The sequence below is a fragment of the Pichia kudriavzevii genome, chromosome 1 (assembly GCF_003054445.1).
Source record: "Pichia kudriavzevii chromosome 1, complete sequence".
NCBI lineage: Eukaryota > Fungi > Ascomycota > Pichiomycetes > Pichiales > Pichiaceae > Pichia > Pichia kudriavzevii.
Genome location: NC_042506.1, coordinates 1926648 through 1952090, shown reverse-complemented (window position 1 = coordinate 1952090; position 25443 = coordinate 1926648). Strand labels below are relative to the sequence as shown.

At 36.6% G+C, this 25443-nt stretch overlaps 11 protein-coding genes across 11 annotated transcripts; 5 read left to right on the top strand and 6 right to left on the bottom strand.

The window, feature by feature from the left end:
* Positions 1 to 54: 54 nt before the first annotated feature.
* Positions 55 to 2076, bottom strand: C5L36_0A08810 (uncharacterized protein; the record flags this gene model as incomplete). The annotated part of the gene is made up of 1 exon (XM_029463904.1): positions 55 to 2076. One exon carries the CDS (start codon positions 2074 to 2076, stop codon positions 55 to 57), a length of 2022 nt encoding a protein of 673 aa, XP_029319764.1.
* Positions 2077 to 2423: 347 nt separating this feature from the next.
* C5L36_0A08800 (uncharacterized protein) lies at positions 2424 to 2945 on the bottom strand (the record flags this gene model as incomplete). Its single annotated transcript, XM_029463903.1, has 1 exon — positions 2424 to 2945. One exon carries the CDS (start codon positions 2943 to 2945, stop codon positions 2424 to 2426), a length of 522 nt encoding a protein of 173 aa, XP_029319763.1.
* Positions 2946 to 4243: 1298 nt separating this feature from the next.
* On the top strand, positions 4244 to 4576 carry C5L36_0A08790 (uncharacterized protein; the record flags this gene model as incomplete). The annotated part of the gene is made up of 1 exon (XM_029463902.1): positions 4244 to 4576. One exon carries the CDS (start codon positions 4244 to 4246, stop codon positions 4574 to 4576), a length of 333 nt encoding a protein of 110 aa, XP_029319762.1.
* A 370-nt stretch (positions 4577 to 4946) lies between these two features.
* On the top strand, positions 4947 to 6563 carry C5L36_0A08785 (uncharacterized protein; the record flags this gene model as incomplete). The annotated part of the gene is made up of 1 exon (XM_029463901.1): positions 4947 to 6563. One exon carries the CDS (start codon positions 4947 to 4949, stop codon positions 6561 to 6563), a length of 1617 nt encoding a protein of 538 aa, XP_029319761.1.
* C5L36_0A08780 (uncharacterized protein) lies at positions 6558 to 7916 on the bottom strand (the record flags this gene model as incomplete). The annotated part of the gene is made up of 1 exon (XM_029463900.1): positions 6558 to 7916. One exon carries the CDS (start codon positions 7914 to 7916, stop codon positions 6558 to 6560), a length of 1359 nt encoding a protein of 452 aa, XP_029319760.1.
* A 480-nt stretch (positions 7917 to 8396) lies between these two features.
* Positions 8397 to 15632, top strand: C5L36_0A08770 (uncharacterized protein; the record flags this gene model as incomplete). The annotated part of the gene is made up of 2 exons (XM_029463899.1): positions 8397 to 8414; positions 8769 to 15632. The coding sequence occupies 2 exons, from the start codon at positions 8397 to 8399 to the stop codon at positions 15630 to 15632; spliced, it is 6882 nt and encodes a 2293-aa protein (XP_029319759.1).
* Positions 15633 to 15887: 255 nt separating this feature from the next.
* Positions 15888 to 17090, top strand: C5L36_0A08760 (uncharacterized protein; the record flags this gene model as incomplete). Its single annotated transcript, XM_029463898.1, has 1 exon — positions 15888 to 17090. The coding sequence occupies one exon, from the start codon at positions 15888 to 15890 to the stop codon at positions 17088 to 17090; it is 1203 nt and encodes a 400-aa protein (XP_029319758.1).
* A 240-nt stretch (positions 17091 to 17330) lies between these two features.
* C5L36_0A08750 (uncharacterized protein) lies at positions 17331 to 18038 on the top strand (the record flags this gene model as incomplete). The annotated part of the gene is made up of 1 exon (XM_029463897.1): positions 17331 to 18038. The coding sequence occupies one exon, from the start codon at positions 17331 to 17333 to the stop codon at positions 18036 to 18038; it is 708 nt and encodes a 235-aa protein (XP_029319757.1).
* Positions 18039 to 18441: 403 nt separating this feature from the next.
* Positions 18442 to 19884, bottom strand: C5L36_0A08740 (uncharacterized protein; the record flags this gene model as incomplete). The annotated part of the gene is made up of 1 exon (XM_029463896.1): positions 18442 to 19884. The coding sequence occupies one exon, from the start codon at positions 19882 to 19884 to the stop codon at positions 18442 to 18444; it is 1443 nt and encodes a 480-aa protein (XP_029319756.1).
* A 289-nt stretch (positions 19885 to 20173) lies between these two features.
* On the bottom strand, positions 20174 to 22849 carry C5L36_0A08730 (uncharacterized protein; the record flags this gene model as incomplete). Its single annotated transcript, XM_029463895.1, has 1 exon — positions 20174 to 22849. One exon carries the CDS (start codon positions 22847 to 22849, stop codon positions 20174 to 20176), a length of 2676 nt encoding a protein of 891 aa, XP_029319755.1.
* A 337-nt stretch (positions 22850 to 23186) lies between these two features.
* C5L36_0A08720 (uncharacterized protein) lies at positions 23187 to 25420 on the bottom strand (the record flags this gene model as incomplete). Its single annotated transcript, XM_029463894.1, has 2 exons — positions 23187 to 23984; positions 24617 to 25420. 2 exons carry the CDS (start codon positions 25418 to 25420, stop codon positions 23187 to 23189), a joined length of 1602 nt encoding a protein of 533 aa, XP_029319754.1.
* Between the last annotated feature and the right edge of the window lie 23 nt (positions 25421 to 25443).

Sequence of the window (25443 nt, the reverse complement as noted above, 5' to 3'; positions counted from 1 at the left end):
TATATTATTTGGTGATACAAGAAACTAAAGAGACACGACAAAGAAAAGACTGTATCAAACCTTTTGGTACATCAATATATAGGCAGTCTTGTTAATATTCGAGCCCAAGTTCTGATCGGCAATTGCATCTGATGCATCAATTTTTGTAACATTGATATCATCAATTCTGACCCATTCTTTATCACCGACTAATTCATCTGCTGTGTAATGACCATTCTCCGTAGATCTACCATGGTGATACACAACACCCAACAGTTTGTAAGTCGGTTCTTCGTTCACCATTGCCGATATACAGGCCGTAGGAAGTGTAAGAGAATGCTCATATTTTATAAACTTATGAATTTTCTCTATACGGCCATCAAAGATATTTTTTGGTTTGTTTTGTTGCTGCTGCTGTTGCTGCTGCTGTTGTTGTTTCTTATTCTTTTTATTACTCGAAACTACTTCATACTCTGCATTTTCAGAGTTATATTCATCATTTGCAACGAAAGAAAATCTCTTCAAATGTATTATTAAAATTGAAGGTAACTTATCAATAAAATTTTGCTTTTTAGCCGTATTTGAGCCCAATGAAACTTCTTCATCTTGTGAGAACTTCTCAAAAGCACCAATTAGGTCATTTGTATTTGGATCACTTATGTCCAATTGAACTTGCATGAAAGGATCCAAAGTGATGGAAGATTTTTTATTAGATGCCTTTAAGACGGATTTGAACTGACCTCCAAATAACGACACAATTGGTGATAATTTGACATGACAAGTTCTTTTGCCAATTGTTTTCATATTTGAACCAACTTCATTCCAAGCATCATTATTTAAAGCAGAAGCATTCTCCTTGCTCGAATCTTTTATGTAATCGACATTTTGTATAATCTTGTTCGTGATATCTTTGTTATTAAAAGAATTTGCCAGTTTCTCCACTTCAAGAGTTGGCAAGGATTTTATCGATTCCACAAATTCTTCATGCAATCCATCCAACAAGATATTCAAGAATTCCTCAGCATCCTCTTGCTGGCCCCAACGTAGATGAGAAAATCTTGGTAGTTTTGAAATGGATTGATAGAATTTATCGGGATTAATAATCTCAAATTTTTCAGGACTTGAATTTTTCGATTTGAAGTCATCTTGCAAATCTAACAAGGAATTTAGGATTGGAGTTTTGCTTTTTGATTCGTCTATTTCTCTGACTGTATTGTCTCTGATTATATCTAGCATTCTAGAAAATGGGCCACAATAGAATAGAAACTGAAGTATTGAATTCATGTAACATATATTGCCAGCATTCTGTAGACCATGAAGCTGAATATCTGGGTTTGAGTTTTTATTGAAAATGATGTTCAAATATTTAGAATCGAACATAATTCTCAACAACGTTATACCTAATAGGTTTGGTGTCAAAGCAGAAGAGAATTCGTTTGATACTGTGTCATAAGCCGAAATATTTGGAGATTTAACATTAGCTGAAGGAGTTTTAGAACGCTCATTAGATGTAGGCCGATTCTTCGATTTCGACTGAAGTCTGAGGTGCTCTGCCATTGATAAATTAGATTGAACTGGGGTCGAAGTAAGAGTAGGGGTAGGAGTTGTGATGGAAGAAGGAGCTGAAGAGGAAGTGAGATTAGGAGAAGGAGCACTAGATTTATTCGATGCATCAGGTACACTAGATGGGTTTGCTGTATTAGGTAAACCTTTGGTTGAATCTTGGGGTTTATCTCTAGTTATTCCCTCGTCAACTTGTTTTTTCATAGTCTGATGCTGGACATGTTTATTCATAATAGGAGAAACTTTGGTATTACTTCGAGGTTGATTTTGAACTGATTTTGGTGTATTGTAATGAACATCTTTGGATAACCTTCTCATACGTAGGGCCATTTTTCTATGGGGGTTGATTTCATCTTCAGTGGTACCAAAGTATAGAGGGAAGCGTTGAACGACTTTCTCGTTTGGCGTTTTCGATTTACATGTGACTACAAACTGTTGGGTGCGTTCTAAGAAAGAATCAAAGAGCTTTTCGTCTTGTGGAGACAGAATGGCATTTGTGGCCACTGAAAAATCAGTTGGAATTTGTTGAATCATAACAACGTTGAAGATGGACAAATATGAATAAAGTAAAATTTATGTATAAGAAAAGTCGTTTCGAAGGGTATCTTAAAGCGAAAGAATTAGTAAAGTCGTGTAATATTGTAGCAATTAAACTGTGTTTTTTTTCCTGTGTAGTTTGTGTATTTTCTTCAGTGTTCTGCTGTGTAATTTGTGGCAGCCTCCTATTGGCATCATTGAAACCACACTTAATATGTTCACCCATAGCTGAAGCTCTGCTAATTTTAAGAATTCGCACCTCGCCTCATAGATTATTGGTCATTATATGAAATATTCTATTCTGTCAATAGAAGAAAGAACAGATTGGATTTCGACGCGTCGCTCTATAACGTAGAATGATTTTGAATGATACTTAAGTAAGTGTCTTCATCAGGGATAATAGAGGAACGAAGAGCAAGGTTTGGTGAATTAGCCAATGGGGAAACCGAATAGAACAGAGAGAGTAGTAGATGTGAGCAAGCACAGGAGAATGTTTTGAAATGGCCACATTTAGAGCATAGTTTACGATTATTATCCACAATTATATGATTACCATTAACATTGTCATCGACAACTGCATAAATGGCGACCTTGTTGTTATAGTAGACATATTTGCGCATAGTTTGGCGCTGAATATGATCCACGAGATACCACAATCGTTTAGATTGATCTATTCTGTAGTATTCGGGGAATTGACCAAAAGAATAGGTGTTGATGGAGTTATCATTGAACCATGACAAAAGCTGAACAACAACAGAGTGGTTTAGCTGTGGAGTCCCATTAGAGGACAATTCAAACAAGTTTGAAATTAGAGAGACAAACAATTCTTCCCTTGTTTCGGAATCAAGGATTTGCACCATGACCATCAATTATTCAATGAAATAGTGCATTTGCTAAATACATTTGGATGTTATCCAATAAGCCTTTGATTTTTTTTTTTTTTTTTACAATATTCTCTCCCGTTTCTTTTTAGTTCTCTCTCTCTCTTAGTCAGTTTGGACACAACAAAGTGAAATAAAGCGGGGTAAAGGGAAAAATCACTCAAATTTTCCATTGTGCTATGTCGTGGAGCGACAGCATTGTCTGTTGTAGGTTTTTTACACATAAGAAGTTGGGTAAATTAGTAACATGTAACTGTTTTAGTACAACAAGAGAGGCATGCAAACAACAATACTGCTTTTGACTCCAAATAGTACTGTAGCATGTAGTGATATTGTTTATTATATCTTCTACTAATATATTAATTATGTCTTCTGCTAATATATTAATTATGTCATTACACCTAAAACATTTTAAGAATTAATCCCGTTGAGAAATAAACAAAAAGTATCCCTCAATACTACTCAATTAGGTAAATTAGCACCCGTTGCAGCCTTACCATTGCCATGGCCAGATGCACGATAATGTATATAGAAGGACAAACTTGCATTAGTACCACCAAGGCAATAAGAACACCAGCCACTGTAGACGATCTACACTTACAAGGGGCAATTGCTAATAAGTAATGGCAAATAAGCAATAAGCGGCGAACAACGAGATACTATTCATGGAGAACCTTCGGCAATACACGAGAGATTATAGCAATACACGAGAAACCATAAGATACTAAGATAAATCATGGCAAATCATATTAACTATTGACCTCTGACAAACAGTTATGGCCCTTTAAAGAAGGTAAAACGTGGGAAGCCTTGGGACAGGAAAAAAAAAAAAAAACCTTCTCTCTCAATGAGCCAACTTTTCATTACATCATCATCATCCACGATTTAATTGGACAATAGGAAAATGCAAAACAAATAAAGCTGAGTAAAGAGCGGCAAAAATATGCAAAAGAGACAAAGATTTGCCAAAGAGGCAAAGATCTGCAGAAATGGGAAAAAAAACTTCATAAATTGCAAAACGCGCTTCTATTTTTAGTACATTCGACAGCGGCCGTGCTGTTTATCTTTTGCCGCTTACGGAAGGCGCGCGCCGCCGGTGGCTGTTTTCTGGTAAAGTGACTCTTCCACGGGGGGGAAGCTATAAAAAGCGTGAAATCCCTCCCACATTTTCTAATCCCAGTGGTAACCCCAACTTCTTTTCTATATTTTTTTTATTTTTTTTCTTTCTCACTTATCAACTTTTATCGTTCATAGTCTCTCGCTTACAAACTAACACAATAAAAATGCAATTCAAGTACTTAGCACCATTAGCTTTAGCAGGTTCTGCTGTCGCAGCTTTCTCTAACGACACTGTTGTCACTGAAGTTGTCACTGCTTACACCACTTACTGCCCAGAACCAACTGAAATTACCCAAAACGGTAAGACTTACACTGTCACTGAAGCAACCACCTTGACTATCACTGACTGTCCATGTACCATCACCCACACCTCCTCTGCTGCTCCAACCCACAACCCAGCTCCAACCACTGCTTCTGAAGAATTCTCTGCAGGTGCAGGTAAGGTTGGTGTTGCAGGTTTAGCTGCTGCTGCAGGTGCTGCTGTCTACTTATTATAAGTGGATTAGGTTACTGCTCTTTCTTTTGGTAATTTATAATTTAAACAAGTTTATTTAATTTGAAACTCTTATTTACTTAGATTAGATTTTAAACTTACATACTTTTAATAACTCTGGGATATCCTATTTAATATAACTAATAGCTAATTTGTTCTTTTTCAGTTGAATCTTTTGGCGATTCTCTCTCTCCCTTTTCTGTTCTTTACCATCTTTACCGTAAAGTATTGGAATAAAGTAATGTTTGCAATTAGGGAGGTCCATAAAAAAATCGACCCGTCGCCTTTTCTTTTATTCTTACCCATCGCGCTACTATAATTGCAAAGTTCCCCTGTGTTTGTTGTATTCGTTTGTATTTGTAGAGGTGTACTCAATGTCGAAATCTCCACTGTTTCTGTTTTTGCTCTCAAAGAAAAATCAAACAATGTCCTTCAACGTGTTCAACGACGGTAGAGTGTCCCGGAAATTACATCGCATCTCTCAACTATACCAAATCCAACCAAGTTTGCATGGGGAATCAGCTGTAATTCATTCGTTTTCGGACCTTTCTTCTTACAAATCGCTAATCTTACCGTCGAGCCAGTCAGTGACAACATCGGCATACGATGATGGTAAAATAGAGGAAGTAGACTTCAAAAATAATAATCCAAAGAACCCAACTATAATCATAGGTCATTGTCTAGTCAATAACGGCGGTATTCCAATAAACAACTTATCCAAGATTCCTAGCTATCAGTGGGGGTTCAAACATGAAGATGAGCTTCAGTCTGATTTATCAGCCGAAATCAACGAGAACCAGTCATCTTTAGGCTCTTTTAATGGCACTTCTGTATCCTCCTTAGCAAGAAATGTCACGAGTAATACATCAATGGGATTGAATTCTAGAATGGTTAGGTTACCTATTAAAAATTCCAATTCTGAAAACGTGAATTTGTTTGATATCAGCAATTACAAACCTATAAATGGCGTTATTCAAGGTGGCGAATGCAGATCTTTAATGAATGGACTACCTTATTATAATTTGAAAGATGTGGAAAAAATAATCAGAGATTTAAACCTAACTAAAAAGCTAAATTTTAAAGCTTCAAATACAAATACCTCTTGGTTCTCAGACACTTTGAATTCAACAATTGACGAAATCGAGTATTTGCACGGTGAAGTTATTTTAAACCAATTCATAAACAACAAAAGGCTAATAAGGAACTACCAATGGTTAATTTACCTGACTAATATAAAAACTACCAGTATACTGAACGACCAGAATAACGCTAATATAAATAACAACGAGGTCAAAAAGTTTTATACCATGAAAGATTTCAAGAAATGGCTCAGGTTGAAAACATTAAAATTCAATGAATTGCAGAAGGAGAAAAATCAATTGCTGGCGCAGTTGGAGCAGATCAAACTCTCAAAACAAACAAAACGTAGTGATTACAAGCTAAAATTTTCCAAGCTACCACAAAATTTATCTGATGATGAAATCGATATTTATGATTACAACGAAAACTACAGTACGCAAAGCAATGGTAAGGATAATTTGAATTTGGCCATTCAAGTGTATGGTGAAGAACTAATCAACCGAGAACGCGAGTTGAGGAAGAAACTACTCAAAATACCCGAGTTCTTGGAGGAAGTTGATATAGCAGACCTGACAGATGATCATGATGATGAGAATGATAGTAGGAAAAACAGCGAAAATAATAACAATATCCCCGCTAGTGAAGTTCCCAAATTTACTAGGTTCAATTCAAATAAATCTTACAATGAGAATCATGAATACATTATTGAAAGAGAGATCCCTATAGACGACCCAAAATTGATGGACTTACAAACGAAATTATATGGACATCAGCGTGCTCAAAAACTACAAAATGAAGTCTACTCGAGAAATGGTTTGATTAAATCAAAGGTCGTCAAATTTAGGAGAACTCCCAATCCAAACGGCTTGGGTTTCTCTAACATTAGAAATCGTAAACCTTCATATTTATAGTACTTTCGCATGCTTGATATCATTTCTTAACCTCTGAACCCAGAGAGCAACAACTAAAAGCAAGAATAATATTGGTAAGAAAATCATGTAAATCAGTGATTTAATATGGGAAATCCCACTGTCGTTCTTTTCTTCAACTTTATTTTTTTCCGTGTAATATGATGATAAAGTTGAAAGTTTAGACCCCAGGTTTTCACTAGTTTCAAGTTGATTTCTTAATACTTTGTCAAACGATCTTAAGGTTGAATCATAGTTATCTAGCAACTTCGCCTGTTTATCAAACATACTGGATAATTCACTATACTTTTCCACTAATCTGGTAATTTCAGCATGTAGACCATCAAAATTATTTGTCAATCTGTTAACCGACTTCGATAATGAGAAAACTTGCTGTTGTAGAACTGTTTGGTCGTTTAAATTGATCATCTTCATTAATACTTGTAAACCATCTTTGATATCTTTTATTTCATCTAAGTTATTCAGATTGTTAGATGCTGGAATCTCTAACTTCTTCCTCAATTGTTCTTGTCTTTCAATAAAGTCAATTGTTGGTTTACTTTGTGCCAGATCTTTGTCATGCATTGCGACTAAAGTTTCATCTTCCACTTCTTTCAGTTCTGGTACGACTGCATCATAAGTGATCAGTCTTAAGAGCTCAAATTGCTCATGTTTTTCCAATAGTTTAGGGGACTTACCTGATACGCCCAATTTTAAGTTGGATTTTAGTAATTCACTTAAATTGACTCTATCAGTTTCGAATAAAAGTATATTGTCACAAGTGATTTTGAAAAACTTATTCGAATATCCGATTTTAATAGTCAGTGGAACGTTAGATGACTGATACTCATATTTGTAAGCTCCCAAAAAGTCCTTCTTATAATCCAGCTTTTTACCATCATTCAAAAATATTTTAATAACTGATCCTAAATCTTTATCTACATTCATTGTCAATTGTAGACCTTTGAAAATCGTAGGGCCTCCAAATATGCCATCAGAGTCTTGCAAGTCAACAGATTTCTCGTCGATCAAAAACAAAGAAACCCCAGCATTTGTAAATCCGTGACTGCCAAGAGATCTTAATGTAACTTCAATTGTAAACTCATTCAGACTAGGTGACTGAACCGACCATATTGACCCTGACTGGTATGTACCATCATTACTAGGTCCATGTGTAGGTTTTGGAGTTAATAGAATCCTACCTTCGTCATACTGTGCATCTCCATTGTGATACCAATGTTGTGAAATTTCATTCAACGACGAAACCGTGACTAAGCTGGGTACTGAAAATTCTGCAACTTCGGCAATTGCACAGACGAATTCAATCAAAAATACAACATAAAGAAGTAGTCTCATTATTCAATACCTTGAGGTCAACAGCTGAAAACGTGTTCCTATATATTATCACAAGATATTGGACAGATCAACGGTGTGCACAAATGGATCATTGCCTACGTCTACTGTGTTACACAAGTGTATGATTTTTGTTTCGCTGAAATATCTTAAAGAATAGTGTAGTTGCCATACACTAGATAAACAATTTTTCTACCAAAAAACATCTTTAATTAGTCTTCAATCGGGACTCCTGTTTTCCATAAGGGTTCATTGACATAGTTCTAATTACTATTTCAATTGAATTGGGAACCACAACAAAAACAGGAAATCGTTGTATCATGTAGTTTATCCTTGTCTATGACATGTATTGCCAGTATCCTCTCTAAGTTTCACAACATATGATGCTCAGTATTTACCTCATTCTGATAGTTCAGTTGTCGAACTCGTGAGCATGATGGTCATTCAGTAAGGGTAAGTTTGTTCATATATGTATTTATAGAGATGGAAACTAACTTTACAGTAGTCAAATAGTAAGCACGGGCTGCGTAACCTCCATCTGACTTTCACTGGAAAAAAAAAAACAAACTCGCCCAGGATGGCGTTTTCTTGGGATAAGTGGCACCGCCAGGGGGTACTTACCACCAAAAATCCAGTCCAGCTTGACTCTAGTACAACCACATCATAACCATTACAGAGCCATTGGACATATACATCAATTGGTATACCTTGTGAATTAATTGAAATTATCCTTCAATCAGCAACGAGTAGAAAATAGGATAATCACAGTGATATCAAACTTCTTACCTCAACAAACTAACCTATCTCTCTAACTATTTCGTTTTGACTTTTGTGCAACTAAATAGTAGTAAAAAGGCGAGTTCGCCTATTCTAAACAACATCCAATCAATCGCATCATCTCCATTGTCAAAAGATCTTAATAGGGCTATAATTTCTCAATTGTCCATACTAATTACAAATTTAAATAGCTCTAATTATACTGAAGTCAGTTCCAAGATCGACTCCATTTTAAATAAATATCAAGAGGCTATACCTACTTTCCTAAGAAGATTAATCAATCAATCATCTGCAGAAATCCTAGAATCAGAATCATATAAAAGTTCCAATTCTTATAATCTAAAAGTCTTACGTAACCAGTTAAAAAGACTCACATCTACAGATTTAAATAAAGTGAAATTTATTTCCGAAGCTTTATTGACCCCAGAATCTCAATTTGTTTTATTTTCATTAGAGAAGTTTTTAGCCTTTTTTGAATTATCAAATTCGGAATCCTTATTGATTTCTTTATCGATTGAAGAATTCATTGTTAATCACAACTTAAAGGAGAAAAACAGTTCATTATTAAAGGAGTTACCTGATCTTTATATCAAATATTCAGCGGGCTTTATTGAGTGGTTAAGTTTACTAGAAAGCACAAATACCACATCAAAGGTTGACTTATTAACTTTTCTGAAATTATTCCTAAATTCTGAAATTTTCTCAGTTCCTCATAAGTTTATAGTTTTAACTCAGATTTCCAAGACCTTCAAATCTGACAACACTCCAAGTCACAAAGCAAACACAAAACTTCCATTTCAAACAAACTTTGATAAACTCAACACCATAATCAACAAATTTTTAGACAAAGTGAGAAAAATGAGCATCGAAAAACTAGTCTTGGAATTTTGTAATACAAAGTCCTCACCTGAAAGATTATTAACCGATCTGCTATCCATTCAGCCGGAGGAGAATATTGATGCACCGGTTTGGATTCTATTATCCGAAACCTTATTACCCGGTTTTTACTCAAAGAAAGTTAACAATAACGAGCACACCAGCAGTAATGCATCTGATGAAAACACACTGTCTCTTTTAACTGCAGATACTTTACCAGAGGCTACTGCTAGAGGCTCGAGGATGTTACAAGTAATAAATAAATTTAAAGATTTGGTTAACTGGGATGTTGTCTTCACTAATATCATATCCAACTGGGATCAAGGATTTACCATATCAGCAATATCGCTATCGCAATTTCTGTCATCCATTAATTCCGACAAGTTGATAGACCAGTTCCTAATGAAGGTTTGTGAATCCTCTAAAATTCCAATTTTATCACAATTACTAATTCAATTGAATAGCTTAGACCCAAATGTTGGTGCTATTGATATCTTCAGGTTGAATTTAAAGCCTATCCTTGAGACCGAAACCAATTCTAGAAATCTTCTATTGTACTACAAATCAATAACGATGTTGGAAGTAAAAACAGTTTCTTTGTTGAGTTTCAAGAAGATCAATGATAATATCGTATCTCAAATTTTCAACAAAGATTTAAGAATTGCACCCGAATACATGATATTAGCTTGCTTGCATTTGCAGCATCGATTCCCAAAAGCAGAGGAAAATGATATCATTGTCAATATCATGCAGAACTTTTTCATCAATTTACTTGATGCTAACTCTCCCTATCTTACTGCCGTTTTTGCATTATTCGAAGAATTAAATGGCAAAGAACTTGGAAGGTTACTATTAAAATACTTAGAGCTTAGGAAGAACCCTGAGAATATTCATAAGGTTGCAAGCTTAACGGCCTCATTTAAAGATGACACTGTTGTCCAATCAATATTATCAAGCTGTACTGACTTCCACGAAAGTTTTACAATTGCAGTTGTTTTCTCACAATATGGTTGGAAACATTTCAAGCAATTTATTTTAGACAAGTTGGAGGTCGATCATTTATCAGTTTTAACAACAATCTTGAATTATCTAGAAACTCAGGCTAGAATTGAATATGAAAACACGCAGCAGGGAAAAAAAGACATCAGATCCTTAAATATTGAAACCATTTATTTCTTAATGACTGCTCTGTCAACCGAAAAACTGCCTAAGGAGTTATTTGAGCGGACTAGAAACTTACAGACTTTATGTCTACAAGCTTATCCTAGGTTGATTAATTTCGGACAAGGGCACGATTCAGCAATTATGATGAATGGCGATAGTAACTCATTCTCTATTGAAGTTGAAAAGGAGATGAAATTGTATTATCAGAGGATGTACAAGAAAGAAATAGAAATTAAGGATGTCGTTTTGATTTTACAAAAACTGAAGAATTCTGATAATCCATATGAACAAGATGTCTTTGCATGCATGATACATTCCCTACTAGATGAATACAGATTTTTCCCAGAATACCCGGTTGACGCCTTGGCCACTACCTCGGTTTTATTTGGTAATGCCATTGTTTCAAAACTTTTAGAAGGTCCGGCCCTCTCTATTGCGTTGCGCTACATACTAGAATCAGCTAGAGAACCTATGCAATCCAAAATGTTTAAGTTTGCTGTTCAAGCGTTATATTCATTTATGAAGAGATTGCCAGAGTTTCCAAAGTTCTGCTCAATACTATGTGAGATTGAATCTTTAAAATATCACACCGACCTATATGAACTTTGCAAACTAATCTCTAGTGGTAAACCCTTACCACCTGGTTTCAATGACGAACCTGTTTCTGAAGACCAGGGGTTGAAAAACAACATGTTGGAAGAAGATGTCGAAATAGTCTCTAAATACGCTTCGATTACTATTCCCGATATATCGTATAACGTTGTGGTTCAAGAGGTCCCACCACAAGAAGTTTCGGATAGAATTTTATTTATGGTTAATAATGTCAGTGAGAATAACTTAACTTCAAGAATTGATGAAATGAAGGGCTTGTTAACGCCAAATCATCATAAATGGTTTGCCAAATATCTAGTCAATCAAAGGGCTAAATTAGAGTTAAACAATCAACATATTTATGCCACTATTGTTGGAGGCTTGAAATCACAAAACTTATACAGTTATGTTGTTATTGTCACGATCAGACAAATCACTATCTTATTGAATAAAACCGTTGGTGACTCCAATCAGGGGTTGACTTCATCCGAGAAAAATCACTTGAAAAACTTAGGTTCTTGGTTAGGTAGAATTTCGTTAGCCAATGATCATCCAATTCTAAGAAAAGACATCTCTTTCAAAAACTTGCTAGTTGAAGGTTACCATCAAAGAAGCCTGGAGTATGTTACCCCTTTGGTCTGTAAAGTTTTAGATCATGCAAAATCCTCTAAAGTCTTTTGTTATCCAAACCCTTGGTTATTAGGTATTCTTCAAGTTCTAAAGGAACTCTATGAGATTGCTGACTTAAAGTTGACACTCAAATTTGAGATTGAGGTTTTATGCAACGAATTGAATATTAAATTGGACCATATTGAATCCTCACATACTATAAGAAACTCCAAACCTGAGGATATCGAGTCACTGATTCATTCACAAAAGCTTATTTCGAATATGACAGTCATGGCGCTCAACCCGAAGAGGGGAATACCTGCGATAACACCAACTTTTGAGTTGTCTAGCTTAAATGGTAGTAACTCTCTACTACTATTACAACAACAACAACAGCAGCAGCAGCAGCAATTGGCTCTCCTTCAACAGCTGCAACAGCAGAGGCTACTAGCACGTTCTGGTATTCAAAATTCTCCTGTTGTTTCGAATCTTACTCCTTTAAGCCAGCAGACTATTTTGCAGCAACAAGCCCAAGCTCAAACCCAGCAACAGTCTCAACAAGTACAACAACCGTCGCAGCAAGTGCAAGCCTTTGATAATCTTTTGGGCGAGACTGTTTTTGTTACACACCCTGCATTAAAACGTATCTTCCAACTGTCTCTTGCGAAAGCGGTTAAAGATTTGTTACCACCATTAGTTCATAGAACAAACACTGTTTGTGTGGTTACCACAAAAGCGCTTATTCAAAAAGATTTTGCCTTTGAAGTTGACGAAACAAAATTTAGAAAAGCTTATATCAATACCATCAGGCATTTTGCGGATCATCTTATTATTGCATCATCTGCTGATCTAGTTCGGGATACTATTCAATCGAACATACATCAATACTTACAAGTTTACGTTAACGATGCAGCTTTTGCAGAACAAATTCCAATTGCAGTTAACGATAATCTGAATTTGGCATTGTCAATTATTCAAAAAGCAACTATTGAAAAGGCTGTAAGTGATATGGATGAAGCTATGCTGCCTGCTTTGGCATTGCGTAGACAATTTTCCATCACTTCACCTAATCAACTGTTCTGTGATACTCAAAATGCTTCCAAATATGCAATGTCTTTACCAGAGCCATTAGGTATTAAGCCGGGTGGTGTTAACGCTGAACAATTCCGTATTTATGAGGAATTTGGTAAAGGTGACAATCGTCTAATTGATGCTAGTTTGCCTAGAGCGGAAGGAGTCCTAAACCCTGCTGAAGTATTTGAAGGCGACTCAAAGGAAAAATTGCTTCAAAAGCAGTTATTGTTGCAACAGCAGCAGCAGCTTCAACAACAACAGCTCCAACAGCAATTACAACAACAACAATTAGAACAAATGAGAAGTGTACAACCTCAATTACCTCCTAACGTTCTAGAACAATCCATCGCATTTATTAATCAACATTTTGAAACAATCATCAAGGCGACTCAAGAGCTTTCAGATAAGGATCTCAAGTTATCTAGTGATACATCTGAAATCGAGCCAATTAAGAATATGCTAATGGAAATTGTGCAAACTTTGACAAGGTTGTCTCAACAAAAACTGTATTTAGAGTACGCACAAATGTCGATCAACACTTTATTCAGCGTTAAGGAACCCTCTCAGTTGTTTGTTGATGTTTTTGTCTTTTTGATTGGTAGTATTTGTGATTCTTCGCCTTTTGTTGTTAGATTTATTAGCACCTGGTTGTTTCATTCCGCGGATGAACGGAAACTAAATCCAAAGATCTTGAAAACCTTTATTCTGGAAGGATTCATATCACTTAGTGACATTTCATATGCAATTTGTAAACATATTGAAGTGACCAAAGATTCCAAGTGGATATCTGCAGCTTGTGATATCATTTCGGACTTTGTGTTTGGTGCAGAACCTATTGCGTTAAGGTCAGATTTTATTCAGATCATCTCGTTACTTGAGCGCTCTGATGATACCATAAAGAATTCCGAAAAAGTTCAGTCACTTTTCAAGAAATTGGAATCTTCAGGTGACGATGCTATTAAGAAATTAAAAAATGGTTTACTTGCCACTTCGAATTTGAAGGAATATATTGCATATATGTTTTCTGAGTGGACTAAAATTTACAAGTTTTCTGGTGAATCCAAATTACAGCTTGCATTCATGTCTCAACTAGTCGATTCGGGCATTTTTAATACTCCAGATTTATTTGCTCAGTTTTTTACAGTTGCAACGGAGGTTTGTGTTGATGCATTTGTTAAGGAGACTGACAATTTAAAGAGGGCATCCATCGACTCATACACTGCAGTTGACTCTTTGGCAAAACTTGTGATAATTTTATTGTCGATACAAAGTGACGAAACTGAGGATAATAAGAAAAGGATCGAATTTTTTACGAGATTCTGCTCTGTTTTTATTTTGGCTTTCTCAAATGATCATGAAATCAACAAAGCATCCTTCAATGAAAGGCCATATTTCCGGTTTTTTTCTACCTTGCTATCAGAATTGTCGCTTTTGAAGAATAAAAGGTTCAAGCCGTATGCAATTGGTGAAGCTGATGAGAAGAAGTTCAATTGTATGTTCAAAGAATTGTATAAGGTTTTGGCTGATATTCTTTTGTGTTTACAACCTACTGCTTTTCCAGGTTTTACCTATGCATGGATATGCTTGATTTCTCATCGTATGTTTATGCCAATGATTCTAGAACTTGGTGAAACTGATAGTGAATGTTCTGAAAAGTTTTGTTCATTGTTAGTTGCTTTATTGAGATTTGAAAGTGGATTTGTGAAAGGAAGTATTATACCGGACTCTGTTAACGTCATCTACAAGGGTACCATTAGAGTTTTCACGGTTCTACTACATGATTTCCCCGAATTTTTGGCTCAGTGGTTTAATCCACTATTAAGTGCTACTTCGTTTACTTTTATTCAATTAAGGAATATTATTTCATCAGCGGTTCCATTTGACATCAAAGTACCTGACCCATTTCAACCAGGATTGAAGGTTGATAGATTGCCAGAAACTTATATCGCGCCTGTTATTGGATCTGACCCAAGTCAGCCATTGCTGAAGAAGAATTGCAAGAAGACTCTTGACAATTACCTAAGGATCCCCTCAAACTCCTTACTAAGACAACTTTTGCTTGTTTTAGAACTAAATGAGCCTGTGAGTGAAGGTGGAATTGGCTTCAGGAAAATCAGATATGATATTCCGTTGATCAACTCCTTAGTTCTTTACACATGCATCTCTTATGTTGAAGAAAGAAGTCGGAATAATTTTACTTTCAACCCACATTCTTCGCAAGTCTCTTTGCTAGTTTCCTTGATGCAAGAAGGCGATGTCGAGCTACAGTTTTTGATTTTGCAAGCAATTGCTAACAATTTAAGATATCCGAATTCGCACACACACTGGTTTAGCTGTGTTGTTTTGCATTTCTTCAGCTCAAAGAATTTATGGGGAGAGAAGAAAGAAGATATTCAACAATTAATCACTAGAGTTTTATTAGAGAAGATTATTTGTAACAAGCCACATCCATGGGGATTGTTGGTTACTTTTATTGAGCTGCTAAAGAATAAAGACTATGACTTCTCGAACCTATCATTTACCAAAATAACTCCGGCGGTTGGCAATGTGTTAGGTGCATTAATTTCCCACGCCAATAGTTCTAATACAGCTGTTTATTCTGACCAGGATGTTTCTGCTAATTCTTAGATACTGATGGTTATACATGTAAAAAAATATTGTGTATAGTACTCTTTTTTAATAAACGTAAATTTACAAAACGGAGCTGTTGTTTCAAACTTGTGATGGTGGAAATTTTGAAGAGGAGGCGCAAAGATCAAAAATAACCAAGAAAAAAGTACGCTTCAACTAGGGATCCATTTTCCTTAATATGGTGCTTAGAATATCCAAGGACTTCATTATCCCAGGAAAAAATATCGTATACAGTGGACTTTGCTAGTGCTGATGATGTTCAAAGGTTTGAGAAAGCGATTGGGTTGGGGTTCCAGAGAAGATGATTCCGATGATGAAGATGATGCGTTCCGTGAAAGAGTTGCCAAAAAGATTCAGTCTAGAAGACCACCAAACACTGCATTTAGACAACAAAGACTTCAAGCATGGCAACCCGTTCTAACTGCTAAAGTTGTGATACCTTTATTGCTCCTTGTTGCTGTGATTTTTATTCCTATTGGTATCGGTATTTTTCTGGCTACATATAATGTTGAACAGTTAAAGATTGATTATTCAAACTGTGATAATCTCGCAAGGTCATCGTATACCGAAATTCCCAAGAAATTATATTCTTATCATTTCAAGAAGTCGAAATCATCAACAGCTGAATGGAAGTATGATTCAAATAAGAAAACGTGCACTGTACAGTTTGAGATTCCAAATGACATCAAAGGGAACTTGTTCATGTACTATAAACTTACGAATTTTTATCAAAATCATCGTAAATATGTTGAATCCTATGATTGGAAACAATTACGTGGAGAGGCAGTACCACATGACGAAATTTCCAAAAAGTGTGAGCCATTAAGGTATCGTGATGATAAAATCATCTACCCCGCTGGATTGGTCGCCAATTCCATGTTTAATGATACGTTCTCCAACTTAACATATGCGGGATCAGAAGGAGAAGACTATGAATTTTCATATTCTGGGATTGCATGGAGCTCAGATCTGAGCATTTACAAAAAAACTGGATATAACCTTTCAGATATTGTTCCTCCTCCTAATTGGGCCGAAAAATATCCAAATGGTTACACAGAGGATGACTTAGAAGCGATTGCTAAGGATGAGCATTTTATGAACTGGATGAAAACTGCTGCTTTGCCGAGCTTTATGAAGTTATATGGGCAAAATAAAAATAAAGGTGAGATCCTGAAAACTGGGAAATATTCCGTAGACATTCAAATGAATTATCCGGTTACTGTTTTTGGAGGATCAAAATCGTTGGTAATTACCACTTCTTCTGTCATTGGGGGTAGACATGTTGGATTGGGTGTGTGTTACCTAGTTGCAGGTGGAGTGGCTGTCGTTTTTATGCTGCTGTTCCTTGTCAAACAACTTCTCACTAGAAGCAAGAGAGAACATGCATTCTTTGACAGCCTTAACGACGGACATCCTCTTAATAGTGATCCTGTCGGTATGAGGCAAGTGTTATAGTATATTTTAATATTGTATAAATAAATAAGGCGACTCAAGCAAACTTGTCACGTTGGATAATTAGCTTTAGAAATAACTTAATGGGGAAAAACAGATTCAGCGAGAATTAGTGGCAATAAAACAATAACATATAACCATCATATGATGCAAATGGAATTCTCTGTTGGTTGTCTTCAACTAAAACTGCAATACATTATCCCAGAACCTTCAGACAAGCTGAGAAAAATCTAATTCTTTATAATGAGCAGAGCTAAGAGGATTGCAAAAGAGCTAGAAGACGTGAAGAAGGATAACCTATCTGGTGTCACTTTAGAGATGGCTGAGGATGGTGATCTTTCACATTTGAAGGGTACTTTTATTGGACCACCCGGCACACCATATGAGGGAGGGTTGTTTGAAGTTGATATTAAAATCCCAGCAGAATATCCCTTCAAGCCACCTATTATGAAATTCGATACTAGAATTTATCATCCAAATATTTCGTCACAGACTGGGGCAATTTGTCTAGATATTTTAAAGGATGCATGGACCCCTATTCTAACCTTAAAGAGTACATTGATTTCGTTGCAGAGTCTGCTACAAAGTCCAGAACCGACCGATCCTCAAGACGCTCAGGTTGCAAAGCTTTATTTGACTGACCCAAAGAAGTTTGCTGAGACTGCTGCTAGCTGGACAAAGATCTATGCACCTAATGAGAGTTATAAACCTACTGGTAAGGAAGACTATACAGATTTCACCAAACTTGCTGAAAGTCAAAAACATGTTAATGAAGATACTGATGAATGTGCTAAATATGGAATCGATAAAAATGCGGTACAAATATTTGAAGATATGGGATTTCCTCGGGATAAAATCATTCTTTCTTTGAGAAAACTTGGTTTGGATACTGTCAGAAGTGATGACGATTTGACTCAGCAGAAAGTCATTGATGAGATCCTTAATTCTTAATTGCCGTTTAGTTTCCTGCACTGTTAACTCTAGTTTTTCTCCAATATATACTTCCTCTCTAATTTATAAAGACAAGTAATTTATACTGGAATGCATCATTTTCCTTTTTACACAGTTGGAAAATTACTTAAATTAAATATTAGTTATTTATAATAGTTTGGTTTTTAGTCATGAAAAAGCCCCACTGAATTTTCTCTAATATTAATATCCGATTCCTTGATTACGTTGTCTGTATGTTCTTTTTGGTTCTCTTTTTTTTTTAAAAAATGAAAAAAAAAATATATTTCAGTTTATCTATAATTTATATAGATTATTCTCATTGTGATTATTATAACTGAAATAGAAAGCCCTAACTCTCTACTGCTTCATTACCCTAGTATCTATAAAACCTTTCACAAATCGGTTAATTTTTCCTATCGTTGTTTTTATGATTATTTTGTTTTCTTTTCTGAAATTTTTTGACTGGATCTCTCTTTTCGATATTAATTTGTACATTTCCGCTATTTACCTTACCTTTATTCAAAGCCATTGATTGCTTTTCAGCGGAATCAAATGAAACAACCGCATTGTTTTTCTTAAAGTGTGAGATATTGATTGGGGATAAGTTAGCCTTTGCCAATGCCGTTCTGAGAGAACTTTCAGAAAATGTGGATGAAGCATCCTTAAATGTTACATATACTTCAAAGTCTTGGGTAACCTTGGAATTTGAAGACTTGCTATTCGACGCATGGCTGGAGGAAGTACTCGACACCGCAGTTTCAAACTTGTTTGACTTTAAAGCACTTGCCCAACTTGAACCGGACAACGGAACACTAGATACACGTTCTTTTTTCTGGGTACTACTTTCAGATGATGTTTGTGCCGCTGTAGATGGTGGTGATAAAGGATGATTCTGATCATTCGATACTGATGCTGATGCTGATGCTGCGGACACAGAAGGAAGCGATGTTGCAGCTCCAGATACGGCTCCCGATTGAGAAGCAACTTTTGTTTTACCAGCTTCTGGGGTGATTTCTTTGGTAGAAATAGAAACTTCTGATTTTGGCTGTGGAGTAGACGCAGGTTTATTAATATTAGATGTTTTTTTGACACTGCCTTCTGTACTGTTGACATCTTCTTCTAAAGTTGAAACCGCTTTCTGTTTATTATTAGTCTCTGCCTGGCTTTTGTTGTATATCCCTCCCGGTGCTGTGCTTTCTTCCATTTCTGAACCCGTCAAATGTGTACATTTTCCCTTCTGTTTTTTTGTTTCTTCTCCTTCTGCATCTTCTTCTGGCGCTTCTCCTACGTCTCGTAGTGCACCTCTTCCCCCCTTTTCTGGGAATTCTTCTTCCTCCTCTACTACTACTAACTCTACAGGTTCTTCCTCCTCATATATTACCGCATTCATGTAGTCTGTATTTGGAATATATGTAAGAATATCAGATTTAACCTCAAAGTTATCCTTAACAGCATGCTGCTGCAAAATGAAAGTTTGGGTGAATGTTCTAGTAGGTAATATTGTATCATCATCAGAATCATAATCTTCCCTTAACAATATTTCACCGACTACAGTAATGACTAACGACCCATCTGAATTTTGAATGGTGTTTACAGTGAGTATGACAATTTTTGCGTTAGAAATTGGCGGTTGAGATTTCCAATACTTTTTGATCTTCTCAATGCCATGGATCTCTTCAGCTTGATTCTTAAACGGATCGGATGTAGGGTTCATATGTTTACAAACTGCATCTTTTGTATAAAGCTGATATATTTTTGAGCTATTTGTACTTAATTTGGTATAATAATACTTGATGAAATCGGTACCGATACGATTTGGATCCTTTTGGTAGTCTGCTAAAGTCATGTCTATGTATTGCTCTATAATGTGTCTCTAAGAAAATATGTTTGTTTATTCTAATTGCCTAGTTGCAAGTTGGAATGCTTGATCTGTGTAGCTTTGCCACTGGTAACTGGAGTCCACAAACAACCTGCTCATCCAATCGTCCGTGATGAATTTTCACTTTTCTCCATTTTCTCAGCGCTGGGAAACTGAAAAACTCGAAACGGAAACAGCCATTTCCGGCTATCTAGAAACGATTCAACATTAACACTATGTAGAAATTTATTACAAGTATAACACTATTATATCTAAATCAGTGATTAATAAGACCTGGAGGAGGATTTACCTGGTTCATATTTACCATGCCGTTCATACCACTCATACCGTTCAAACCTTGAGGCATATTATTCATACCGTTCATACCACTCATACCATTCATGGCATTCATACCATTCATACCCTGAGGCATATTATTCATTCCATTCATCAGCATTGGATTCATGTTATTCATTCCCTGAGGTAACCCTTGTGGAACATTGCCCATCCCCTGAGGAATGCCAGGCATATTATTCATACCACCCATCATGGTGTTTGGTAAACCTCCCAAGGCATTCATACCCTGTGGAATACCTTGAGGTATATTATTCATACCTTGAGGAACACCATTCATACTATTCATTCCACCCATTATGTTAGGCATTCCATTGATACTATTGATATTGTTGGGAATACCAACACCCATACCTTGAGGCATATTTGTATTCATTTCATTCAAGGAGTTCAAATTGGGAATGACGCCATTCATACCGGCCATATTATTTAATTGGCTCACTGCGTTGATGTTCATACCATTGGAAACAGGATTGTTCATGTTCATATTATTATTAGAAAAGAATTGTTGTTGCCCATGATGGATTGGTTGCCCTTGTTGATGTTGTTGTTGTTGTTGTTGTTGCTGTTGTTGCTGTTGTTGCTGTTGTTGTTGCTGTTGTTGTTGTTGTTGTTGTTGTTGCTGTTGTTGTTGCTGTTGTTGTTGTTGTTGTTGTTGCTGCTGTTGTTGTTGTTGCTGTTGTTGTTGTTGCTGTTGTTGTTGTTGCTGTTGTTGTTGTTGCTGTTGTTGTTGTTGTTGTTGTTGTTGTTGTTGTTGTTGTTGTTGTTGTTGTTGTTGTTGTAGTAAGAGTTGCTGTTGAGCTTGGAGTTGAAAATGTGGTTGTTGTAACTGATTCTGCTGGGAGCTATCATTTGGTACATTTTCTGAAAACTGATTCAACGTTAAGACATTCGATTGTACAGATCCTGGATTCTGAAATTCCGCTTGACTTTTTTGTTGTAACGAAGATGGTAATTGCTTTTGTTTATCGGTTAAAACAGGTTTACCATCTGGTGAAAACGAAGAGTATTCAACTGAAATGTTAGCTTGGTTATTAGAGGTATTTGGATTTTCAAGTTTCCTCTCATCACTCAATCCAAATATTTGATTTTTCAAGGACTCAAAATCGTTTCGATCAATCGACCTTTTCAGCTCCCAAAAATTTAAATATGTTAGCAGTGACTGACCACCAACTTGCATCAAATTACCCAAGTTCAACAATCTGCTGAATCCAAGGTCTTCACTAAGACTTTCTAAAGTTACACCCTGTTTAGAATTGATTATTGGATGCAACGTAGATAATAACTTGACATCATAAAAATTAATAAAATATTTTGACAATGTCTCATCAAACTCAGATTCTTTGGAAGACATTTCTTTGTTGATCATCAAAGAAATGAGAAACCCAAAATCATAACCTGCATGGAAACTGATCCAGTTCGTATTCTCCAGTAAACACAATCCGCTGTCAATTAAACTTTGTGCAAATTCAAATCTATCAATACCGTTTTCTTTCAATCGATTAAAATCAATGCCAGTATTGGTCAAAAGCTCAATTGACTCCTTATTGTACATTTCATTGTCAAGATCAAATGAAAAATTAAACTGCCATGTAGAAGGTACTCCCTCTGGTCTTTTACCATCCTTATCACACATTGTTATGCCTATCTGGATAACGTTCATTAAATCTACATTCGACCTCATGGTTTGGTAATGATAATCTTTAGTTGATCTGAACGTACCAACTGGCCTTGCAATAATTCCAGCAAACTCTGTAGAAACAAAAATGTGATTAAATCTTTCAGCTAAATGTCTTATAATTGCAAGTTCGGTTTCTAGATTTTGTTTCCATACTTCTTTAACCAACAATTGCGACTGATATTTTTGCAACAGCTGTACTGGATTAAAATCTTCTGCTTGCACGCCCAAGCTTAATTTACCTGTCTGTGCCTGTGCCTGTGCCTGTGCTTGTGCTTGTGCTTGTGCTTGTGCTTGTGCTTGTGCTTGTGCTTGTGCCTGTGCTTGTGCCTGTGCTTGTGCCTGTGCTTGTGCCTGTGCTTGTGCCTGTGCTTGCGCTTGTGCTTGTGCTTGTGCTGCAATTTGCGCCTTAGCGTGTTGTTGAAGCTGCAATTGTCGTAATTGGTTCAAACTGAAATTTTTGTTCTGAGAGATATTGCCTTGTATACCAGGACCTTGAGTATTGGCCATGTTCTGAGTACGTCTTTCTTGCTGGAGTTGTAATTGTTGCAATAGCTGATTTTGAATTGAAGGCTGATCAGATTGTAATTTTTGTTGATGTGGTTGTTGTTGTTGTTGTTGCTGCTGTTGCTGTTGCTGTTGCAGAGCATTCAAATGCTGTAATGCTCTACTCTGAGTTTGCGGTGAAGACATCATCGACAACGAAACTTGCTGATTAACTGTGCCATCAAGAGGCAATTTATTTTGCGTGACTTGACCTGCAGTTTGACCATGTGCAAGCCCCTGCTGTAGATGTTGCTGCTGTTGTTGCTCTTGCTGTTGTTGCTGCTGCTGCATCTGCTGCTGTTGTTGTCTTAACAAATTCAAAAGACGCAACTGCTGTTGCTGTTGCTGTTGATCTGGGTGTTGTTGGTCCTGCATTGGGAGTTCCTTGTGCTTAGAGGAAAACTCTTGTTGGTGTACTAAGAAATCCGTATTACTGAACTTGCCTTTGGATACATCAGCAAAAAAATTGGACGAATTTGTTCGATTTGCAAAACCTGGCGAGAAATCTGGAAATAAATAAATCCCTCTTCACTGGGTTTTTTATACATATCTTTGGCAGCAAAAGTTAGATGAAAGCATCTTCTATTAGAAAGAAACAAAAACTACAGGGGGGGTACTATGTGGTGACTATAATTTAGCAAAACGGACGGGCGAGTACAGAGCGGAGTATACACAAACAAGAGAGAAGAAAGACAATGATTCCAGGCAAAGTTCACACTTTTTGCTTTTTGAACAAACGCTCATTTTCATCACCTTCATGCTCTGCTGGAGCATCTTCATCTCCACTTTCTAACTCTTCGACTTCCTTGTTATACTCTTCTTGTTCTGCTGCCAGTGCAGCAGCCTCTCTCTCTGCTCTCTTTCTCTTGTAGTGAGCCTTTTTATCTTCACCACTTCTCTCCTCGGTGTCTTCTGGGGGTGGAACAAACCATGGGATCTTACCACGGTTGAAATCCTGTATAACTTGTCTAGCTACACCGGTTTCGTCGGGCTCTGCACCTCTCAACAACTTACCTGTCTTTCTGGCAAGCATTTCAATAAACTCGTCGGCATTTTTCCATCCAGACAGTTCGTAGGTTCTCTCTAAATGTTTTCGTTGACATTTTGCCAACAAGTCAGGAATATACTGGGCTGGGTACGATACATGCTCAATTCTAACAACACCTCTGAACAATAGATCCGCTTCGGAGTCTTTAGCGGAAGGCGGCACAATACCTGGACAATCAATAAGGAAAATTCTCTTCATTAAAGTGATGTATTGCCAAACCTTAGTTTCACCAGGGATTGGCGCAACTTGACAAACCTTCTTACGTCTTAAAGTGTTGATGATACTCGATTTACCTGTGTTAGGATATCCAATGAAACCAACAGAAATTTGCTTTCTGTCCTTGTGTAAAACGGAGAATTGTCTTAATAGCTGAATCAACGAGCCTTTACCAAATGAATTGGTAATAGACGCATGAAATGCTAAAGTTGGGTAATCCTTAGATAGATGTTTAACCCAAGCAGCCTATAAGTATAATAAATAGAAGAACAACGTTAGTATTTTGTTTTTAAATGAAGACATTTTTCGAATTTAGTTAAAAGTCGACACTTTCATAAGTTTGTTGAATCATGCATATCTGAATGTCTGTGTATCTGTGTGTTTTCCTTCTCTTTTAAACGTGTGTAAAGGTGGGATGTTTACGAAAAAGTCAAAAAAAATAAGATAAGATGGAATGTGTGATTTCTTACTACGAACAAAGACATTGATTACTGTGAACAAGCCACAAAAGTCTATGTTCAACTCATAGAATTCACCAAACATCTGGAGTGACACTTCAAAACGAAGTCTCGATGACCAAAGCATCCCAAAACGGGAATCATGGCCGGGCGATGCTCTTCAATCTTCCAACGATGTAACAGACAATCTATACTGAGAAATAAACGCAATCTATCACTGGTGATGGACTACTAATAGAATATCCTGACAAAATCGTTGGGTCAAAAAAAAACTGGACTCAAAAGGTGAAACTTAAACACACAAACACACACATGCAACTCAATGCAGTTGCACAAACTGATGAAATGTCAACTTGAAACGATTGAACACTTTGGAATTTCTCGAGTGGAATCAATGAAAAAAAATTGAGAGATACATACAGCAACCCAGGTTGGAACCAAATCACATTTATTCAACACATAGATCAAATGTTTATGAGGACATTCCTTTTTAATGTATTCCTCGACCGATTTACACCTGGTACCTAAAGGATCCCTAGCATCTAACACGTGGATGACGACATCAGAAGAGTCAATGACTTTGTATAGTTCGTTCCAGATTCTCTTGGACTGACCTTTGGAAAAAATATATTCCTTTGCTTCTGCTGAAAACTCATCAGTATCGACACCGCCCATTAACCCCAGAGTTGGGGCCAAGGTCTGTTTCTCCTCAAAGGCCTCGTTGTCCTTGGCTGTCATTGATGCCAATTCTTCCAGGGAGGAGACAGCAACATTGGTTTTCTTTCGTTGTGCCTTTGGTCCAAAAGCATCGGAATAAGATTGGGTTTCGAGAATCTTGGCAGACGGAGACTCAGTGGTATCTTTCTCATCCAGAAGCGACATTGGCAACTTGTTCCTCTTCAATAGAACAGAATAGGTATCGTGTTGTTTATCGGACATTGCCTCTCTGAAATGAGTCAAAGCATCCTGTGCAATGACTCTGGTATTACCAAACCATCTCTTATTAGGGTCGACTCTGGCTGTTGGAATTTTGGTGTCTTGCAAATATGCAGCCTTGACTATGTCACCCTTGGCGTTCCTAACTGGCCCACCGGTCTTGTACATGTTCAAATGTTTGACTTTCTTGGCATCTCTGTAAAAATTTTCACCCTTCACACGGAGGTTACCATCTCTCAGGTCCCCCTGTCTTTGACGACGTGCCTTCTCTGTTTTCCCGGTAGCCATGTTCAATCAACAAGAACTGTGAG